Genomic DNA, 20,770 nt, shown 5'->3' with positions numbered 1-20,770 from the left:
CTCGGATCCTGCTCAGTGTTGTCCCAGAGGGATCGGTAGGGGAGGCTTCTCGCAGCCTGGCCCTTACTCAGGTCAGGCCACGGACGTTTCCTGTCTTTGTGGCTAGGGATGAGCAACATCACCTTGAGGTCTCGTTGGCAACCCGGGAGAATGTGATCTCCTTAAAGGCAGTGTGATGGTCTTACCACTTCCTTACGAAGACAGAGAGAAAGACATGGCCCCCACCCTCTAGGGAGGTTGTATGTTAATAGCTATGTGTCCTTAGCAAGTGGCTTAACCTTGCTGTGGATTTGTTTTCTCGTTTGTAAAGAGGGGATAATAGCGATACCCACTTCACAGCACTGTTGTGATAATTATATGAGATAATTTTCATGTGGCCTTTAGTACAATGCCTGCCACACAGTGAGTGTTCAGAAACCATACCGGTCACTAATAGGTATTGAGGCTGGCCATGTGTCGGGGACCATTCAAAGCACTTTCTGTGCACTAAGTCTTTTAATCCTAGGAGGCAGGTACTATTATTGTCCCCACTTTACAGACAGACCAAGGCAGAGAAGAGGTTAGGAAATTTACCCGGGATCACACAGCTAATAGGTGGAAAAGGCAGGATTCAAACCCAGAGCCTGGTTCTAAAGTGCACAGGCTTAACACAAAACCGCCTCTGATAACAGGATGGATAAAATCCTTGTCCAGAACCATAGAGTACTTATCACCATCATCATCTATTTTATTATTTTTATCATCACAATTAGTGTTAAACAATTCCTGGGCTACGGGAGAGGACATGGTTTCTGTATCGGGATGTGTAGTGTAATGGGGAACCGAAGCAAGTGGGCGTGAAGGACGCGACGCACACCGAGAATTCTAAGCCGGCAGAGCAGCGCTCCACTCCATAAGTGCGGACCGGACGGTGGGGCAGGCTGCAGCCAGAGCTGGCTGTGGTTATGAGGAAACGCTCCCGGGGGCAGGAGCGTGAAGTTAGGGACGGAAGCTGAGCAAGGACACAGAGAAGGGGTGGGTGACAGCACAGGGGGAGGAAAGGCGCAGGGGTGGGAACTGGACCACTCGTGGGTGGGCTGGACGGGAGCAGAGGTTTTTAGATGCAGACTCAGGGCCCCCGGGGGCCTTGAGCCCTTGCCTATGTGCAGAGAAAAAGGAAATCGCTGTTTCGGGGACAACTGGAACACTGGTCATTTGCCACATGGGGTGACTAAACCACAGTTTCCTCGAAAAGGTTCACACACAGGTTGAGAGAGGGGGCAGAGGTGAAAGAGGGACCACAGTGCGGGGTTTCGGGGACTGCCGTCCCGAGCACACCGCAGCCGGGCTCGTCTGTAGCGGAAGCTGGCTCTCGGTTAGGCGCCCTCGTGTGAAGGTTTAGGTGGGTCTCGTGGCCGCCCTCAGTGCGGGGGGACACCTGTGCTGCTTACCTTCTGGTGCTGTTAGGATCAGAGTAGCAACTGTTCTTTAAAAAGACAAAAACAAAAAGGGTCCACAAAATCAAAGGTTGGCTTTATTGATGAGCCTGTGGCCAGCAGACCTCACAGAAACGCTTCTGGAGAGACAGGGCAGCTGGTGTCGGGACGGGCCGTCCCCTGAGGAGGGAGCTGCGTCACCTCGGAGCACTGCAGGAGGACCAGCGCCAGGACGCCTGTGCCCAGGGGATACGAGAGATAAGGAGGTGGGGAGGAGGCAGATGGAATCCTTCAGCTGGGTCAGTCAGGAAACCATAATTTGTACTGATATTTTCATCACTTAATTTTTTTTTCGTGTTCACATTGTTATTAGCCATAAAGTCTTTTGGAAGGGGGAGAGAGGGAAAGGGTAGAATTCAGAGAAGGAACCTTAATGTCCTATTTTAATACAGGTGGCAGCATCTGGAAATGCTTTTTCCACAAAATCAGCTGTCAGGTTTCACAAAATTGCACACAAAAGTAGTCCTCAAAATCCCATTCAACAAGTAATGTCCCTGAAGCATCATTTCCCTGGTTCAGCCGTGTCTGACCATCTTGTGTTCCATTGCTTCCTTAGGAAAATGTTTTCTACGTTTTAACTCCAGTTCCGGGACCTTAGCTCCCCCAGAACAGGGCTTCCCTCTCGCGGCGGCCAAGGTTCTGTGCGGTGGGGCCGGTGGGCCGGGCGGGCGGTGGGAGAGGAAGAGGGCCAGGGCAGGCCCAGGGCGCCCAGCAGCTGCGCAGAGGAGGTGCCTTCTTGTTCTGGTGTGGTTTTCATAAAAAGCCCTGGGAGGACGGAAGTGACATGGGAACAGATCCCTGCAAGCAAGGCAGGATAGGTATAGATGACTAATCATGTTATTCACCTTGGAATGAAGTTATTCTGACAGAAGATATCTTTTAAACTTGTATGAAAAGAATTTTACAGAGACATGTTAGGGAGGCATAGCAACGGGGGTAGGTAAGTGGGCAGGAGAGCCGGGCTTCTGCATGCAAACCAGAAGCAAAGCTAGGAAGTGGAGGCCCAGGGGCAACTGTCTTTATTTTTTGGGAACCACCAGTGGCATGGACTAAGGGCAATAGGGGAGAAAGCGTTAGACTCAACACAGCACGAAGTGTGCTTGGCCATGCCATTTGGATAGTATCTACTGCTCAGAGGAAATTGTCATCTTGGGGCTGTTGGCATATATGGGGCGGGGGCACTTGATGGCTGGCTGGTGTGGGGTGACCAGCTTGCTTTGGTTTGCCAGGGACTGTTTTGGCATTAGCACTGAAAGACCCTAATCCTGGGGGGCCGTCCTGGCTCTGCAAGCTTGGGGGAGGTACAGTCTCCAATTAATGCCTACCAGGGACAAGGAACCCGGCCTTGGTAACTGCCTTCAAACAAGAAAAAGTCTTTCTCAAAACAAGGATGGAAATTAGAGAATTGAAACTTGGCTGTTTTGATGTTCCAAAAATTTCCAAAGGTCTTGGTCAGTAAAGCAGCAACCAATTTTCAGCTCAAAAGCATGAAACTGGAAGTACTAGAACATACAGATATAGATATATTATTTTTTCCATGTTTATTTTAGATACAACTTAGATTGAAAATCAACAATCCAGGTCAACTGTCTCATTTCAAGGATGAGAAAACCAGAGCCCACTCATTTTTTTTTTCATTTCCCTATTTTGTTCCTATGTAGAGAAATCACCACTGTTGTCACACATTGTGCTTGGTGCTACAAATACACAGAGGGAGTTTGACCAAGTGCAAGACAATAGTTCTGTGGTGGAAATTTTATATTTAACATATTTCTGGAATCTTCAAATGACATTATCATGTAAGGAGTAAGACATGTATGAGCTTGTGCTAGAGCTGGTTAGTCAGAAAATAAAATTCCCATAGGTAAGGGTCTGACAAAGAACTTTACCAATTTTTTTTTCACAAATCAGTTTCCAAAGATTGAATTCTGATGTAGATTGTTTTTAGATTTTTTTTCCTATCATGAATTTTTTTACATTTCTCCCTGTTTTAGAAATATATGCTGAGTATCTCTATCTGCTAGAAAATTCCCCCCTACATGAGGCCTACTTATTTATTCATATGTTTGCTACTTCCTCTGAACTATTATGAGTCATTTGTTTGCCTCATTCTGATAACTTCATATTAGTCATTTTGTTACAAATTAAAATCAAGAAAAGACATCATCTCTCTGCACCACACAAGTGGAGACAGTCCTAATCAGTACCATGCAGGTGTCTGGAATTAGAGAGCCCATGGCTTATGGGGAGTGTTCCCTGCTACACGTTCATGTGTCTGAATCACAGTCTTTCTGTAGCAGACTAGAGCAGCAAGGAGATCAGAATCTTCTGGCCCAAGGACACTGAAGGGAACTGACTTGCACAAGATCACCCAGCAATCGGTGGTTAGAGAGCTAACCTGCCCCCTACTGGGAATGAACCCTCTGAGTTTAGAGACTCCTAGCCACCCCAGGGCAAACCCATCTGTGCTGGATAAAGGGAATGGAGTGCGAGAAGGGCAGAGTCTGAAGTTGGGCTGATTAGAAAGTAGGCTGGTCTGACGTTGACTCCCGTAGGGAGGGCTGCCTTAGCTGACACCACTTCTTACCCCTTCCTGAGAGCAGGGTAACCTCCCGTGGGAAGAGCTGGGTCTCTCCACACTCCAGTGAGCACAACAAACAGACAAACCTTGGCATCAGTAACAGCCTCTCCCAGAAGAGCATGAAAGGTTGCCGAGTGACCTCAGTCTGCAGGGGCATTCTCTGCAGGGGCACGGTGTTTCTGCACACAGTGCAGTCGGTCGGTTGCCATCTCTCACCGTCTTCCTCATCACCTCCACCTGGGGCTGCCTGGATTCTGTCCAGTGACCCAGCCTCACCGTGGCAGCAGAAAACCAGAAGCATTACCACACCACACAGTGCTGTGCAAGAACGGATGGCCAGAGAACAGAGCAAGGTGGAATATCTGTCCAAAGTGTGTGAGAACAGTCTGCAGGAAGAAGGGGCAGGGGCCTAAAGTGATCATCGTTGCAGCAGTAGGTCTCCACTTAAGCCATACACACATGTGCACACACATACACAATTTTTTATACGATTCCTTAGCATACTGAAGTTCTTTACTTTCAAAATAATCTTTATACTGAAGCATACTATTGACAGCTTTCAGCTAGTCTGAAATTGTGAGGCTTTACTGAAATACTTGAGCATGTGAAGTGAATTCAGAGAAAATGGTTTTGCTGGCCTAGTTTGAGGTCCAATGAGTGAATGCAAACCATATGCCTATGAAGAGGCTGCTTCGTTCCTCTCTCGGAAGGGGACAAGTAGCCAGTCCGTGGTGACATCTGCTCTCTGGATGCACAGCATTTGAATGTCTGAAAAAGATGCTTTGGGTGCAGGGGTGGAAGGACTTGGTTGTGCCTTAGCTTTCTTACCTTAGTCATTCCCATTGACCTTAGAAAAAGGGTGAGAAACTTTATTGAAAGATAAGAAACAGAGATACAATCTCTGTACATCGTTCAGGATTTCATGACCTCAAGCCTACACTTGGTAGAATTTTCACAATGCAAAGCAATCACATCTCAAGTTCTTTTCCTTTTCAGGAGAAATTCTATTCTGTCCCAAGTTTAGTGTCAGAAAAGCAAAATGCCATTGCTTTTTATTTCTTTGGGTGCTTCTTTTTTGTGCCTGAGCTTGCACCATAGAAGAACACCCCTCCAGAATTTCACTGCACAGTCATAGACTTGTGCTGGGGCCAGCCAGAGTGTTTCCCAAAATCTCTTAAGTATCCGAATCATAAACAGAACTAAATAGGACTTTGGAGATCATCTTGTCCAAGCCCCTCTTTACATAGAGAAGGAAATTGAAGCCCAGAGAGGTTAAGTGACTTGCCCAAGGTCAACAGAAAGCTAGAAAGCTTTTTTTTTTGCATCAGGACTTATGTGATCTGTAGTAACGATTCTTTTGACCAATTAAAATCCTGTCGCTGGCATTGTTTTACGAGAAACAGCCCCACTAGGCCCAGTCAGCAATAAGTCTCCGAGCTGTCTCAGCCTGCAGTTGCTTTATATAAACTATCCCTTTTATGGGAGTTAAAGCACAGTATGAAAGGGTTTTTGTCTCATGTTGACCTTGTTTAGTCACATTAACGCACACATCAGTTCCAGGCCCCATTCCATTCTCCGAACATCTTCTGACACGCTGATAGTGCTGAGCAGAGCAAGGTTGGGCTCACTCCTCTGGCAGGACCTCGGCGCTCGGAGGCCCTCGCTCCGGGAACAGCCGCTCCTCCTGGGCTGGGCTCTTCTCCTCAGAGCCCCCAGCACTGCGGGCTGGAACTGGGGACGCCGCTGGAGTCCAACCCCAGTGTCTATTTTCCAGAAAACGGGCAATGCTGTGAGAGCCATTGGAAGACTGTCCTCTATGGCAATGATCTCAGGGCTCAGCGGCAGGAAATCCTCAACAGGGTCACCAACCAGCCCGCTCAATGCAGAAAAACTAGAATCGGAAGGTAAGGAGGGTTTTCCCCAACAGTCGGTAGGAAAGAAAGGGTTAGGGGACAGAGGGGCGTTGGAGGTTATGGTTTTGTCTTGTGTTTTTAATACACCCTACAAGGATAAATTTGGAAATACTTTTGGGTTGTCCTGACAACAATTACTAAGTCTAGTAATTATTCTTTATTCATTTAACCTTAGGCTCACCTATTTTCATAGGGAAAATTGGTATTTATCTAACAGAACGAGGTGACCTCAGCTATTCTTTCTTTTTTTTTTAATCTTTGTTTCCAGTGACTTATTTATTTTATCTTGACCTCAGCTATTCTTTTCCTTATATTTTTTATAAGAATTAACCAAGACTTTATTAGAAGCTTCCTTTTTTCTTATTACAAAAGCGGTACTTGTATACTGATAGGCAAAAATAAAAATCATATACAGTTGTATAACATTTTTTTAATATCCTATTTTCTACTGAATTTGTGGGTTTGTTTTAAACAAAAATTAACTCATATAGTCCATATTCTTTTGGCATCGTTCATGCTGCTGAATCGTGCCATTTGAGTTGGGCAGACCGTGACTGGCAGGGCCCCTCCCACAGACCCAGGGCTAGTTCCTCCCCCACCATCTCGGCCTCTTCCTGCTTCAGGTGCGTGCAGCGCCTGGCCCTTTTCTTCTTGAGGTGCCTCATTTGGCCGGAGACCCCCCTCCATCCTTCACTGCCTGGTGCTTTTTGTACCAGCAGGTGAGAAGCTGAGTCTAGATCCCTTTGGTGCACAAAGGCAGGGTCACTGGTGAGGCCAGTAGCTGGCAGCTCTGGAGCTTTCTTGCAGCTAGGGACAGAGTCTGCAGCACATGGGCCTGGTCCCTCCTGAGCTACTCCTGCCACTCCCCAGATGACCCAGAAATAGCCTGAAGGGAAAGGAGAGGACATAGGAGTCCCTCCAAGTTACAGCTTTCCCCTGGACCAGTCCCATATCCTGGTCCGCAGTCACACAACGGGAAGGCAGTGTGAGTGTGGAGAACTCAACTACGGTAAGTGGAAGATGCTGTAGGACCTGGCTCCTCCCCTCTAAGGAGCAGGTGAAGGACCTGCTGTAGGAGGAGGGCAGAGGGGGACCGAGACCAGGAAGGCTGGTGAGGTTCTGTCCTCAGATATCCTTAACTAAATCCCAAAACAGCATGAAATGCAGCCAGAAATCTTTTTTAAAGATGACTTCCCTTTCCAATGTGTCAGTGTAAGGGCGGACGGGAGGCTGAGTATTTCCTCAGTTTGGGCGCATTTCTGTCTTCTGCCAAAAACCATTTGGCAGCGGGCCAACCTGTCCCCAGGAGAAAAGAGTTGCAGTATTTGCTAAATTATAGCAACTTTTTTTTTTTTTTAAAGTTAGCTCTTTTAAACTAGAGAGGAGAGGAGAGAACAAGAAATGAAGAAATGACCTGGTCTTCTTCCCTGTCTTCTAGAAGATGTGTCCCAAGCTTTCCTTGAGGCTGTCGCTGAGGAAAAGCCCCATGTGAAACCCTATTTCTCTAAGACCATTCGTGATTTAGAAGTTGTGGAGGGAAGTGCTGCTAGATTTGACTGCAAGATTGAAGGTAAGTCGTAGCTGTGCTTCTGCTCACCACGCACAGTTTGTGGCTGGAAGGCAGGGCCCTGTCCGTTCCCTGCAGCCTGGAGCAGCCAGGAACGGCCAGGCCTGAGGGAAACTGCAGGAGGGGTGCTGATCTTAAGGGGCCACTCCCTCCACTCCCCGCTCCTGGAGGCTAGTGCCCTTCAGGGACTCACCCAGGGCACATTTGATATTTCACCTACTTACACCAGCTGCTGGGCCTAAGTGTAAAAATGGTTTATCCATAGACTATGGAACACACTTGATGAAATGAGCTTTGCAAGCCACTGAGAAGCACGTGAAGTGCTGCCCACAAAAGGCTCTGAAAGAAAGGCTGGCACAAAGGGCACAGCACGTGGAGTCGGCCCTGCCACTCGCCCACAGGCTGTGTGACCTGGGGCGGTGAGTGATCTCATGCTCCAGAGTTGAAGCCCCTGCCTGCAAGATGATGTCTGACCCACGAGCTGCTCAGCAGACTCTGTGAGGCGACATATGTGAAAAGGGGAAACCTTAAGTTTTTTAAAGATGTCAAGGGGTACAGAGAAAAGTTATGGGACTGGCAAGTGCAGAGAGAGAGCATGCAATGTGACTTCAGACTCAAGCCAGGTGGGATCCAGGCACCTGGGACAAAGCACTCAGCGCCATCATCCCCATGCTGCTTCTCCGTTTGCCAGGAATAGTGCCGACACAGGATTGTGAGTGGTCGGAGCTCAAGGCACCTTAAAGGGATCCTGCCATGGCACCTGAGAAATGAGGAAAGCTGATGACACAAGGCATTTCAGTTCCCACAGATTGCAATATTCTAGAAAGATAAAGGGCAAGATGAGAAAGGCCACTTTGCTTCACAAGTCTGTGACTTTCACGTGCCAGCTAGGGTGGAGGGTCACTTCCCATTTTGGTCTGACGAAATAAAGCACAGAAGTTTGTTAAGCAACTTTTCCAAGGCCACATAGCACAGTCCAGCAGTGAGAACAAACTGCGTCCCACTTTGTGGGACTGTCCAGCGATGTGACTCTCTCCAATGTGTTTTGAGTGAAATAACCTAAAATTAGGAATGAAAAAGCAATTTTTCTCCTGCATCTTTATATTATCAAAGTGCCTTGTAAATACTTTGCCTACCATAATCTTTTTCTTTTTTTCATTCAATTAAAAGAAAAAATAGAGGTACTGCCTTTGATGATGTGAAGGTTCTCAGACTGGGAATTCTTCCGAAAGCCCTGGGCCACTCTTGTAACCCTCACCATCACCATTGCCCTCGGGGCTTCTGAAGTTCTCTCCTTTTTGTCTTTTTAAATTTTTTTAATAACACAGTGCTTATCATCTTTGTACTTAATTTTTTCTTTGGGATTGTATCATTATTATTTGTATAACTTTTCCCTGGAGCTCTGATGAGAAATTAAAGTATATCGATGCTGTTTTGATAAAAACAAAGTTCTACTTAAAAACAATGTTAGAATTCTTAATTTCTTATGCATCGTTTTTATTCTGGTTGGGGCTATAATCTTTTTTCCTATAAAAATACTTCTCCAAAATTTAAGAGCAAGTCAGTTGGAATATATAGTATAGCTCTAAAAGTATGTGTGTATATATGTGTACAATATTGGTGACACGTGTATATATATGTACATATACACTTTTAAAATACATATGTATTTATATGTGTGTGTGTGTTTTATATTTTTTAATGCTGAACTTTGCAGAAACATAACTGATGCAAAAAGTGAGGCTAATCAATGCAGCCCATTTCCAGTTATCTATAAGCACATTACCTGCTTTGATCAGACTAAGACATTGCTTTCTTTTTCTTAGCAATAACCACTCCTCTAACTTATGTTTTATATAGCTATTATCAGCTTTATTGAGTTATAATTTATATACCATAATATTCACCCATTTTAATTGTATAGTTCAATTATTTTTAGTAAATTTACAGTCATGCAACCACAACTACAGTCCAATTTTAGAACATTTCCATCACCCCAAAAAGATCCCCTGTTCATATTTGTTTTGACTCTTATTTTTAATTTATTTAAGTTACTATTTTATTTTATTTTATTTTATTTTTGGAGACAGGGGTCTCACTCTGTCACCAGGGCTACAGTGGCATGACTGATCGTAGCTCACTGCAGCCTGAAACTCCTGGGCTTCAACAATCCTCCTGTCTCAGCCTCCTGAGTAGCTGAGACTACAGGCTGGTACAAGTCCAACATGGGTGGAAAATGGGACAACTTTAAAATATTCTATTTGGGGTTTGACATATTAGTGTTTACAATACACACTCATATTCTAATGTACATATCAAAACAGATGCTGAAAGCCAACACCATAATTTTTTTCCTTGACCCCCTTAATCAATCGAGGTAGCTTAGGAGTTGCTTGCATAAATTGATAAGAAATTTTGAGTAACAACTTCTGCAACTTGTGTTCTCTCCCTGTGATGCAGGATACCCAGACCCTGAGGTCGTCTGGTTCAAAGATGACCAGTCAATCAGGGAGTCCCGCCACTTCCAGATAGACTACGATGAGGATGGGAACTGCTCTTTAATTATTAGCGATGTTTGCGGGGATGATGATGCCAAGTACACCTGCAAGGCCGTCAACAGTCTTGGAGAAGCCACCTGTACAGCAGAGCTCATTGTGGAAACCATGGAGGAAGGAGAAGGGGAAGGGGAAGAGGAAGAAGAGGAAGAGTGAACAAAGCCAGAGAGAAGCGTTATAAGTCATATTAAAAGGACTGTTTCTCTAAACTCAGAAAACTCAAGGTAGTAAAAGCACCCAGTGTGATAGATTACCTAGTTAGGTCATTTGGGGGTTGATTCTTCAGCAACAGCAGTTCTTGATGGGCATTAATTTGAATTAGCTGGCACCTTAAGATACTTAGTGCAGCTAGATTTCATTTAAGGGAAATCACCAGTAACTTGCCTGACCAACTGATTTTAGAGAGAAAGTAACCAAAAGAAAAATTTATCTGGGCAAAGTCATATATTCCCCAACTGAATGCACTAATGAAAAATAAGGCCAAAACAAGGGCTCTGACCCTGCCGCCACAGCTCAGCCCAGAGAGTCCCTAGCGATGGAAAGCCTCTCTCTCCCAGCTCCTGACTCCAGAAAACTGGGTCTTCTCCAGTATTGCTGCACTTCATTCTGAAAGCAGTTGAGCCATTCTAATTTATGAGGCACACTTTATTCCAAAGTACGCTGCAGACGTTCAGACTTTCCATTTGTCTCCCCCATTCCACCAGCCAGTTTTTCCGGATCTGAACTTGATATGACCTTAAGCACTAAGAACATTCTACTTCTTACATTCAGAAGACAGGTCCCTGCTCATGAAGGACTTTGGCTTCCTTAGGAAAATAAAGTCTTCTTTCTTCTAAAATCAGTGGGATATCTAAACTTGTCCCCTCTTTGCAAATGTCTAGCAGCTTCAGATATTTGGTTAAGAACCCATGGAAACAAAATCCTTGCTAATGTTGCTTTTCTTCTTAAACCAGGTTTCGTATTTGTGTTCTTATAGAACATCAGCTCTGCACGTGTGGTAAAGATCTTTGTGTTTGAATGTAGGAAAAACCAGTTTGCTGAAAAGTTAGCCTTAATTATTTACTGGCCACTATAAAATGGATTTCAACTGAAAAGCTGTAGAACTCCACATACTTTGGAATCTCCTTTGAGATAGTCTGAGTTTAATATATCTTCATTCTCAACACTCTCCAAAGAACTTGAGCTATCTTATGGGTTCCACGATATTTTTCTTCTTGAATATGCATCAATCAAGCCTTGCCCCCAACCTTGACATATATTCTTAGACCTGATAAATGCACTCAGACTTGCATCTTTAGGGATTTTTAACTTTCTTTCACTACATTGGCACTTAAATTTTTTCTTTATAAAACTTTTTGAAGATCATAAACAAAGATCATAATTGATATACCTAATACATTTCCTGTGTGTGTGTGTAACATTCCAAATACTTTTTTTCTTTTCCACTGTTTGTCAAGTGAAGCAATTTAGTATTTCAAGGGACTTTTTAGTAGTTCCTTAAGAACCAATTTTAAATTACTTCAGTGCAATTCTACACAGTATCAACATTAGAATTTTTATCTTAGTCTTATGTTATCTTTGATTCTATTTTTATCTGCTTTTTGCTGCTAGTTTCAAATTGCCAGTATTTTCCTTTTTGCTTTTTAAACAGTTACAATATTTTTCATATTAGCCACAGTATTGCCACAGTTTATTATAATAAAGGGTTTTTATTTGATTTAGAGTAGTCAAAGCTATTTTCCCAACACTTTTGTGTTTAGACTATAATCCTTGTGTGTGTGTGTATGTTGTGTGTGTGTGTGTGTGTGTGTGTGTGGTATATATGTGTGTTTACAGGCTGATGCCTTCTTGAAATTGTGTTAATGTTCTCTCAGTTTATTATACCATCAGAATGGTAAATGAGAACACTACAACTGTAGTTAGCTCACAATTTTTAAATAAAGGATACCACAGTGCATGCTGTTTGTTCAATCTTTGCAGACTTCTCTTTCTTTCCATGCCACCAGTTGTAGAGTACACAGATCCATCTTGGAAACACATGAAAAACAAACACTGTGTTCCATAAATGTGAAGAATTGGCTTATATGGTTATGTTTTACTAAGAAAAAGAATGATTTACGTGGTTCTTGTTTATATAGGTAGCCTAATTTACACATTTAGTTCAAAAATTGTCTCAAGCATCAGTTTGGTACCATAACATTCTATTATAGAAGGATGTCTTCTATAGTATCAGGTCCTCATAATGCTAAAATCTACATGACATTTTTGAGACCATTTTTATTCCGTGCTAGTAAAAAATGTAGCATATATATTCTGCACCAGAAAAAATAACAAATATACTTCCATTCATTTTCATCACAAACATAAAAAACAATCCATTGATTATTCTTTACATTGCAGATCTTATTAAGAGATATGTGTAACTAACAAGACATGCTGACTGCTGTCAGCTCTATGTTTGTATAAAGACTGTCTTTTTCTTTTTATCAAAATGTTTGAAATTTGCTTTTTGCTTCATATCTTACCTGCTTTTGATAAATCTGTGCTAATGAGCATCAAGGAGGTAATGGATAATTGAATTCTGAAGAAACTCAGTTCTCCACTTTTTAAGAAAACACACGCAGTACTGCTTTCTTTATCCCTGGAACCCCTTCTCTGTATTTCGAATGGGGGGGGGCTAATGTTTGCAGCAGTCATTATTGAGACTCTCTGCCCCCTGGTATACAGTTAGGGTTTCTCTCCTGGCTTCCTGGTTAGGTGGGACTGTGTGACCAATCCTGGTCAGTGAGTTGTGAGCAGATGTGTGCCCCTTCTGGACCAGAGTGTTTAAGTGCTGACACAAGCTCCCGGTATTGACTGGCAGCATGTGAGAGGGTGGCTGCTCTATCTATCTGGGTCCTCAGCCAACTCAAAATGAGCACATAACACAAGCAAGAAGTAAACCTTTCTTATAAACCACCAAGATTTTAGGGTTCTTTGTGGCTGCAACATAACCTAGACTATCCTGATACAGGGTCATCACCACATTCTAGATCTGTGCTGACTCATATGGTAGCCACTAGTCACAAGTGGTATTTAAATTTAAATTAATTAAAATTTTAAAAACTTTGTCAGTGTGAGTCACATTTCAAATGCTCAGTAGTCACATGTGACTAGTAGCTACTATATTGGACAGCACAGAGTAGAACTGTCTGTAAAGTTCTATTAGCACTGCTCTAGATGGACTAGGAGGATAAGAGAAATTCTAAATTTTACCTCAACTATGCACATCACTTTTCAAATTACTGTGAAATTAAAACTTAAAAGCTTCTGTGAAAGTCTATAGAGTATGATCTATACTATAGTTGCATCAATTGTATTGGATCATACAGACTCAATACTCAGGTATTCTTCATTATTTATATTCATATGTATTTTTTTTATTTTTTAAGACATTTTAAAAGTATCAGTTCTGTGCTTCTCACCACAAAATCTAAATAGTCCTGCAAGTCGAAAGCAACTATCAGATTCCTTGTGATATGAGACAACCAACAAGGCCAAAATCTCCAATGTCTTTCCTTTTTTTTTTTCTTTTTTTTATTTTGCAACTCTTCCCCTCCTGGCCTGGTCTCCTCTCACAAAATCTTCAATGTCTTTTGAACTTGGAGACATTTAAGACAGGGGAACGCCTTATGGGGACACGTACAGCGGATGCAGAGGAGACAGGGTTGCTGAGGCAGGATTTTGTCAACACAATCCAAAAGGAAGGAGGGGCCACCCTGACAGCTACAGTCATTTTAACCTCAACTGGCTTTGATCATAACTCCCTTCCCATTGGAATTTAAAGTGACCAGGCTCACGCCTGTAATCCCCGCACTTTGGAAGGCCTAGATGGGAGGATCACTTGAGCCCAAGAGTTGGAGACCAGCCTGGGCAACACAGCGAGACCCTGGCTCTACAAAAAATAATAAAAAAAAAATAGCTGGATGTTGTGGCATGCATTTGTAAGTCTCAGCTACTTGGGAGCGTGAGGCAGGAGGATCATTTGAGCCCAAGAGTTCGAAGCTGTGACCTGTGATCATGCCACTGCACTTCAGCCTGGGCGACCCGGCAAGATCCTGTCAATAAATAAATAAATAATAAATAAATAAACAAACAACCCCCCCCCCCCCCAAGAAGTCTCTCATGCTTGGGAACAATGTTAAAATTTTAACTGCTGGTTGTTTTCATTCCCTTTATAAAATAAATTACTATCTTTTACCTCTACCTTTTACTATAGCTATGTAATTTGTGCCTCAGTTTCCTGTCTATAAAGTTAGAGTAACAATAGTTCCTCATTCGTTGGTTGATATGAAGATTAAATGTGCTCATGCACAGCACCTGACTCTTGTTAAGCCCCTATTCTGGCACTCAGAGATGCTAAGATGTCAGAAATAGTCTCTACTCTCAAAGAAGTGATTAAACTTCTACAGAAAAAAAAAATATGTGAAAAAGTTATATACAATCAGCTCTCTGTATCTATGAGTTCTGAATCCATGGATTTAAACAACTGCAGGTAAAAAATATTTGGGGAAAAAAATTCTACAAAGTTCTAAAAAGCAAAACTTGAATTTGCTGTGCACCTAGTACTATACTGAATCCATTTGAAAGAAGTGACGTGTTGGCATTGTATTAAGTATTATAAGTAATCTAGAGATGATTTAAAGTATCATCTCTAAAGGACGATGTGTGTAGGTTACATGCAAATACTACACCATTTTACATAAGGAAAAGTTTTAAGTCCCAGTCCCTAAATACCGGCTTCTTCACAGTCAAAGGAGAGAAGCTCATCTGACCCTGTGAGTCTTACTTTCCAGTCAAGAGGAGATTTCTAATCACACTTAACTTTTATCCCGAATGTTCTCCAAGTTTTAATTGATATTTGCAAAGGCTGATTCACATTGACTTGTTTCTGACTGCATATTAACCACAGAACAAATAGGGTTCTGCTAGGCAGTCCTAGGAAAAAGCTAACTACCTTTTTCAAGTTGTTTAGAAAGCTTAAAATTAAGGCTCCTATTTTCAGAAGAACCAGGAGATTGAGGGTTTAGGAAGTAGAAAGCTACCATAGTAGAGAGAAGGCCAAACATGAATTACTGAAGACAAGCAGTAATTCTGTACTCCTCAGAACTCTCATTAAACTGATAGTAAAACGATAGTAATTTTTTTTTAAGAGACAGAGTCACACTCTGTCACCCCAGGCTGGAGTGCGGTGGTATGATCACAATTCACTGCAACCTTGAATTCCTGGACTTAAGTGATTCTCCTGCCTCAAGCCCCCGAGTAGCTGGGACTACAGGCACATACCACCACATCCTGCTAATTATTAAATTTTCTGTAGAGACGGGGGTCTCACTATGTTGCCCAGGCTGGTCTTGAACTCGGCCTGAAGTGATCCTCCCACCTTGGCTTCTCAAAGTGGTGGGAATACAGGCATGAGCCACCACACCCAGCCAATAATTTTTTAAAAACATCTATAAACCCTTCGATATGAAGACAAATATGGGAGATGACAGATGGAAAATATCAGAATTTCAGAAGATGAACAGCAAAGAGAGAGTAACTGGCTTAGAGCAGAGACACTGAAACCAACTTCCTGCAGAGGAGGAAGGCACTAGGAGGGCCAGCTGGTTTGCCCTGAAGGATTCCCAGGTGCCTATGAAAGGGAGCCTCAAGGGAATGTAAGGTATGGACTCATAGAGGCAAATCAAGGTCTTGATGGTTAAAGCAGGTCAAAATCCAACTAGGAGTTCAAGGCAGAGGCGGGGATTACTAGAAGTTAGGACAGATATGGGTCCAGAATCCAGGTCAGTCTGAACAAGTCAATACAACCCACGTCAAAGTGCAGAAATCAGCTTGAACCTAGAAAAGCATCTGCTTGCTCAAGGCATTTTTAAAGACAGATTAGATTCTTAAAGTTAAATTGGTTGTCCAAGAAGCCAAGTCATTTAGACGTTCAATAATGCACCCGCTTAAGTGAATGTCTTATATTTATTTTTTATTTTTTGAGACAGAGTTTCACCCTGTTGCCCAGGCTACAGTGCTGTGGCATCAGCCTAGCTCACAGCAACCTCAAACTCCCGGGCTCAAGTGATCCTCCTGCCTCAGCCTCCCGAGTAGCTGGGACTACAGGCATGTGCCACCATGCCTGGCTAATTTTTTTTTTCTATATATATTTTTAGCTGTCCAGATCATTTCTTTCTATTTTTAGTAGAGACAGGGTCTCACTCTTGCTCAGGCTGGTTATATTCATTTATTTAAAGTAAAAGATCAGCTAATCTTCATTTAGTCCAACTTGCCCAATTTACCACAATTTTCATTCCCTCTGTAAATTAATTTACGCCCACATAACTTCCCACTGAGTTGCGTATTTACCAAGAGTCAATGAGTTTCTTCTTAAACTTCTTTATGCCTGTTGTACTTGTCATTGTAATTGCATAATTTAATTATTATATGATGCAACAAAAATTGAGTGCTAAAGAGAATAGTTGTCTCTATGTCAGCTAAACTGAGACTAGCCTACTGGTCCTACATGGCAGATTGAACGCCTGCATTGCCTCCTGTCTCACCCAAAACCTTACTAAAATGAAAGGAAAGGGAAAAAGGCATAAGCCAACAAGGGCAAAGGATGAGAGAGGAGATACAGTAGACTTGAGTTGTCAACAAAATTTGGGAATACACTAACTGGTAATTAATTTTTTAAGTTTCTGCAAGTATCTTCATGGGAGAAAGCCTCAGACAGCCAGGTGACTCCTACCACAGAATTAAGGGAACTAGGCATGCCCCTATCACCTCCTCTAGCCCACATGGCCAGCCGACAGTCCTACCTCACAGCCCTGGCAGAAAAGGAGGTCTTTTAAAGTGGACTGGTGAGGCCAAGGAACGGTGGACAACAGGCACGACAGAGGGTGGGACCAGAGCAAGGCCTGCATACCAAGCCTTGAAAGTTCAGCCCTCTCCCACTGCTCGGCTGCCAGAACCCAGACTGCTGGGCAAATAAGATTGTAGCTAACTTCTTTCATCACTTCATCGGTTTTACATGTTTTCAGTTCTCTTTAGGTATATAGTGTTTCCCATCTATCTCTAAAAATAATTATGGCCATCCCATTGAATCCTTAGGATTCTTATGTAAGTCTGTTGAAAACTTTTTGGACTCATTAGAATCCCAAAATGTTTTCCTAGCCTTCTTTCTGGTAGGAACAACACCCCTATTAGACACTAAAATGACATCCAACTGAATTGTGCATGTCATGGATTTGTCGGATGGTGTTAAGGTTACTCTAATGTCTCTGAGCGTTCTACACCAAGGCCCACAGTCAACAGGCTCCACCGAGACACGCATCTTCAGCTTGCAGTGCCTCACTCTTAAACACAGGCAAACAACTACCTACCATCAAATATTTGAGGAAAACTTCTCATGCAAAAGACAAAGAGGACAAGAAACATTAAAAAAGAACTTGGAAGAAATAGAGACCATATAGGGAAGAGAAGAAAATAACAATTAATATCCTCAAAAAGATACAAGGAAGTATTACATCTGAAAAGAAAAACAGGAGGCAAAAAAAAAAAAAAAAAAAAAAACCGAAAAGGAGAAATTAAAGAAACATTCAAAGAATTAGTTTGGAATACAAAGACATAGAACTCTCCCAGAAGAAAAGAACAAAAAGACCATGAGCAATAGGAGAGGAAAGGTAAGAGGGCTGGCAGAGGTGCACACAGGATACCAGACAGGAACAGAGAACACGGAGCAGACGTGGAAGTTAACCTCCTGCCTAGCAAAGTATTCGCCTTCTAGGGCAGTGGTTCTCAAAGCGTGGTTTGGGACTCCTGGGACTCCCCAAGACTGTTTCGGGGGAACATAAAGTCAACAGTATTTTAATAATAATGCTAACTTGTTATTTGCCTTTTTCATCCTCTTTCACTCACAAATGCAGAGAGGAATTTTCCAGAGGCTACCGATGTGTAATGATGTCATCATTCTGAGGGCTTAGATTTTCTTGTGATAGAAACTATTCTTAGTTTTAATTTCTAATATGGTAAATGTTAAATAGTTATGAGCCACATAAGTAAAAGCACTTTAGGATCCTCAATCACTTTTGTTTGAGTTCAAGAACCACTATTCTAGGTGATGATTTGATCCTAAATATAGCCAGACGTACACACATTAGTTTGAAGATCTCAGGCAGCACCCAAAATGTAATCCATATTACCGCTGTCTCCTCTTCCTTTTCTTTGAGCTTCCCAACAAAAATTCCACTCAAAACGTCAAAGAATTTACTGACCTTGTAAGGGACATAGGTAAGGGAGTTTATATCAATTGGCATTTCACACAAAAAACCTCCCCAGACCTGTCGCTTCTCCTAAGTTTCCCCTCTTCTCTTTACTTTCCCCCCATGCTGTCTCTTGATAGCTTTATTTTTCTCTCATCCTCTTTTCTCCACCTTTTGTGGAGCAGTTTAAGTACAGCTAAGATTTAGCTAAACTAGCAAAAAACCAAAAAGTAAAAAACAAAACAAAAACCCCACATCACTGACATCTACTCTCATTACAAGACAGAAAGACAAAGAGGTTTGGGGGGGTGGTTTTGAGACAGAGTTGCACTCTGTTGCCCAGGCTAGAGTGCAGTGGTGGCATCATCACACCTCACTACAATCACAAACTCCTGGCCTCAAGTGATCCTTCTGCCTTGGCCTCCCAAAGTGCTAGGATTACAGGCATAAGCCACCACTCCCAGCCTGTAGTTTTTGATATAGTTAAAGAAAAACAAAATTTTTTTTGAGACAGAGTCGCACTTTGTCTCCCAGGCTGGAGTGCAGTGGTACCATCGTAGGTAACTGCAGCCTCAAACTCCTGAGTTCTGGCAATCCTTCTGCCTCAGCCTCCCAGGTTGCTGGCACTATAGACTCAAGCCACTGCACCCAGCTAAAGAGAAAACTTTAATCACAAAAACCACTACATTCATTGGAGAAAAGGCAAAACACATATAAACAGAAATAACATTTTAAAACAACTGATGTTCTTACCCACCCAAAGATAAACATTATCAATACATTAGTATACACTCTTCCAGATTTTTCCTCCAGATATATACCTATACCTAATTGTTATAATAATGAGATCTTAATACATACCATGTATAATCTACTTTTTTTCCTTAATATATTCTAAACAATTTTCATGTCAGATACATCTCTGCAGTATTTTTAACCCAAACTTTTTACTTAAAATTTCTTTAAACCCTGAGGAAACTTGGTAGAATAGTTTCATGAACACTGTTTTATCCTTCACAGAGAATTACTGTTGGAAGATGATTTACCCTGATCATTGCACTTTTCTACATGGTTCAGGTCCTCTGATCAAAAGCATTTACAACCAATTCAAGCATGTTTGTTGTTCCATGGTGAGCAGGTATATGCAAACCTACCTCCAAAGGCTGAGAAAGCTGAGGGGCCCAAGAAAGAGGGGCAGACAAATCCAGAAAGAAATAGGGACTTATGAACAGAAGCCATATTGAGACAGAGGATTCCTGCACCTGCTCTCCAGAAAACAGCCTTTATATACCAAGCTTTTTTGGTAAAACATGTGCAGCTGGTCATGCCTTAGACTTTCTTGAAAATGTGACCATTGGAGAGGTTAGATAAACATTTTTATGAAGGGTTACCTATGCTATGGGAACACCTTGGTATGCAGGAGTCAAACATCAGTTATCACAGCGGCTGCACTTCAAAATGGCATCACTCTTACCATGCCAACGGGCTCTTTTCCTACATTTGCATAAGGAGACATCCCAGGATGTTTCTCTACTTGGAGATGGTCCAGGATAGTAAAGATAAAGAACTCTCCCTCCCCTCCTGGAGAAGACTTGCTTACATCCTAAAGATAAGATTCCTCTCTCTGGAGAGGAAGATGGGCAGATTGCCAGCAGTTATATATAAGATCAGAGTTTCCTAATTTCAGGCTTCCTCTCTTGTAACACACCCCACTGGGTGTGCAGGTACCATCTGGCCCTCACTCCAGTCTCCCTGTGTGGATGGGGTTTGGGAACCAACACAAGATGTTGCTCTGGCTGCTGCTTTGCCTTGAAGGATTAACTGTTTTTGTTTCTGACTCAGAAGCCTCATATTTTTTTCTGTGTGTATGTGTGTGTGTGTGTGTATATATATATATATATACACACATACATATATTTACATATGGCAAAGTAACTTGTTAGCTTGCAAGTAGAGTAAAAATCTCAAACTGATCCTTTTGTAGCTCATAAGTGTGATAATTGGGTTTTCACGAGCCTATATGAGATGTGCCTCCCTTAAACCTTGTGTTAGCACATTATCCATCTGACATGAAAAAAGAAAGAAAACAAAAAAATAGAACAAGCAAATCTCAGACACTTCATAGTTTCTGACTTACCAATCACACCATCTTGCCACATTTGCTCTTTGCTCACAATTTCTCTCCTGTGCATGTACGATCATACACACATACACTTTATTTTTGCCGAATCATGTTAAAGTAAGTTTCTGCAAAACCATTTCTAATGGCTGCATATACTATTTTAAGCTTCTATCATAATTTAACCAGCCTGTACTGCCAGATATTGAGATTGTTTCCAACAGTTTGGAAATATTTATATTATAAATAGTATTGTGATGAGCTTTTATAAC

General features: G+C 42.4%; 1 protein-coding gene and 1 pseudogene across 9 annotated transcripts in view; both read left to right on the top strand.

The window, feature by feature from the left end:
* Positions 1–10,324, top strand: part of MYLK (myosin light chain kinase) — a 181,978-nt gene extending 171,654 nt beyond the window's left edge. For 7 of the 9 annotated variants that reach the window (XM_069475118.1, XM_069475122.1, XM_069475116.1 and 4 more), the window contains 3 exons: positions 5,831–5,960; positions 7,408–7,539; positions 9,997–10,324. In XM_069475118.1, coding sequence (XP_069331219.1) covers positions 5,831–5,960; positions 7,408–7,539; positions 9,997–10,247 — 513 coding nt within the window. In that variant the 3' untranslated portion in view covers positions 10,248–10,324. Of the gene's footprint in view, positions 1–5,575; positions 5,961–7,407; positions 7,540–9,996 lie in introns of those variants that run through there. The other 2 variants (XM_069475117.1, XM_069475124.1) reach the window with 2 other exon arrangements.
* Positions 10,325–20,351: 10,027 nt separating this feature from the next.
* LOC138388621 (small nucleolar RNA U13) lies at positions 20,352–20,449 on the top strand (annotated as a pseudogene).
* The last annotated feature ends 321 nt before the right edge of the window (positions 20,450–20,770 follow it).

Source organism: Eulemur rufifrons, chromosome 7 (assembly GCF_041146395.1).
Source record: "Eulemur rufifrons isolate Redbay chromosome 7, OSU_ERuf_1, whole genome shotgun sequence".
In the NCBI taxonomy this organism is placed as follows: domain Eukaryota; kingdom Metazoa; phylum Chordata; class Mammalia; order Primates; family Lemuridae; genus Eulemur; species Eulemur rufifrons.
This window is presented reverse-complemented; position numbering and strand designations above follow the sequence as displayed.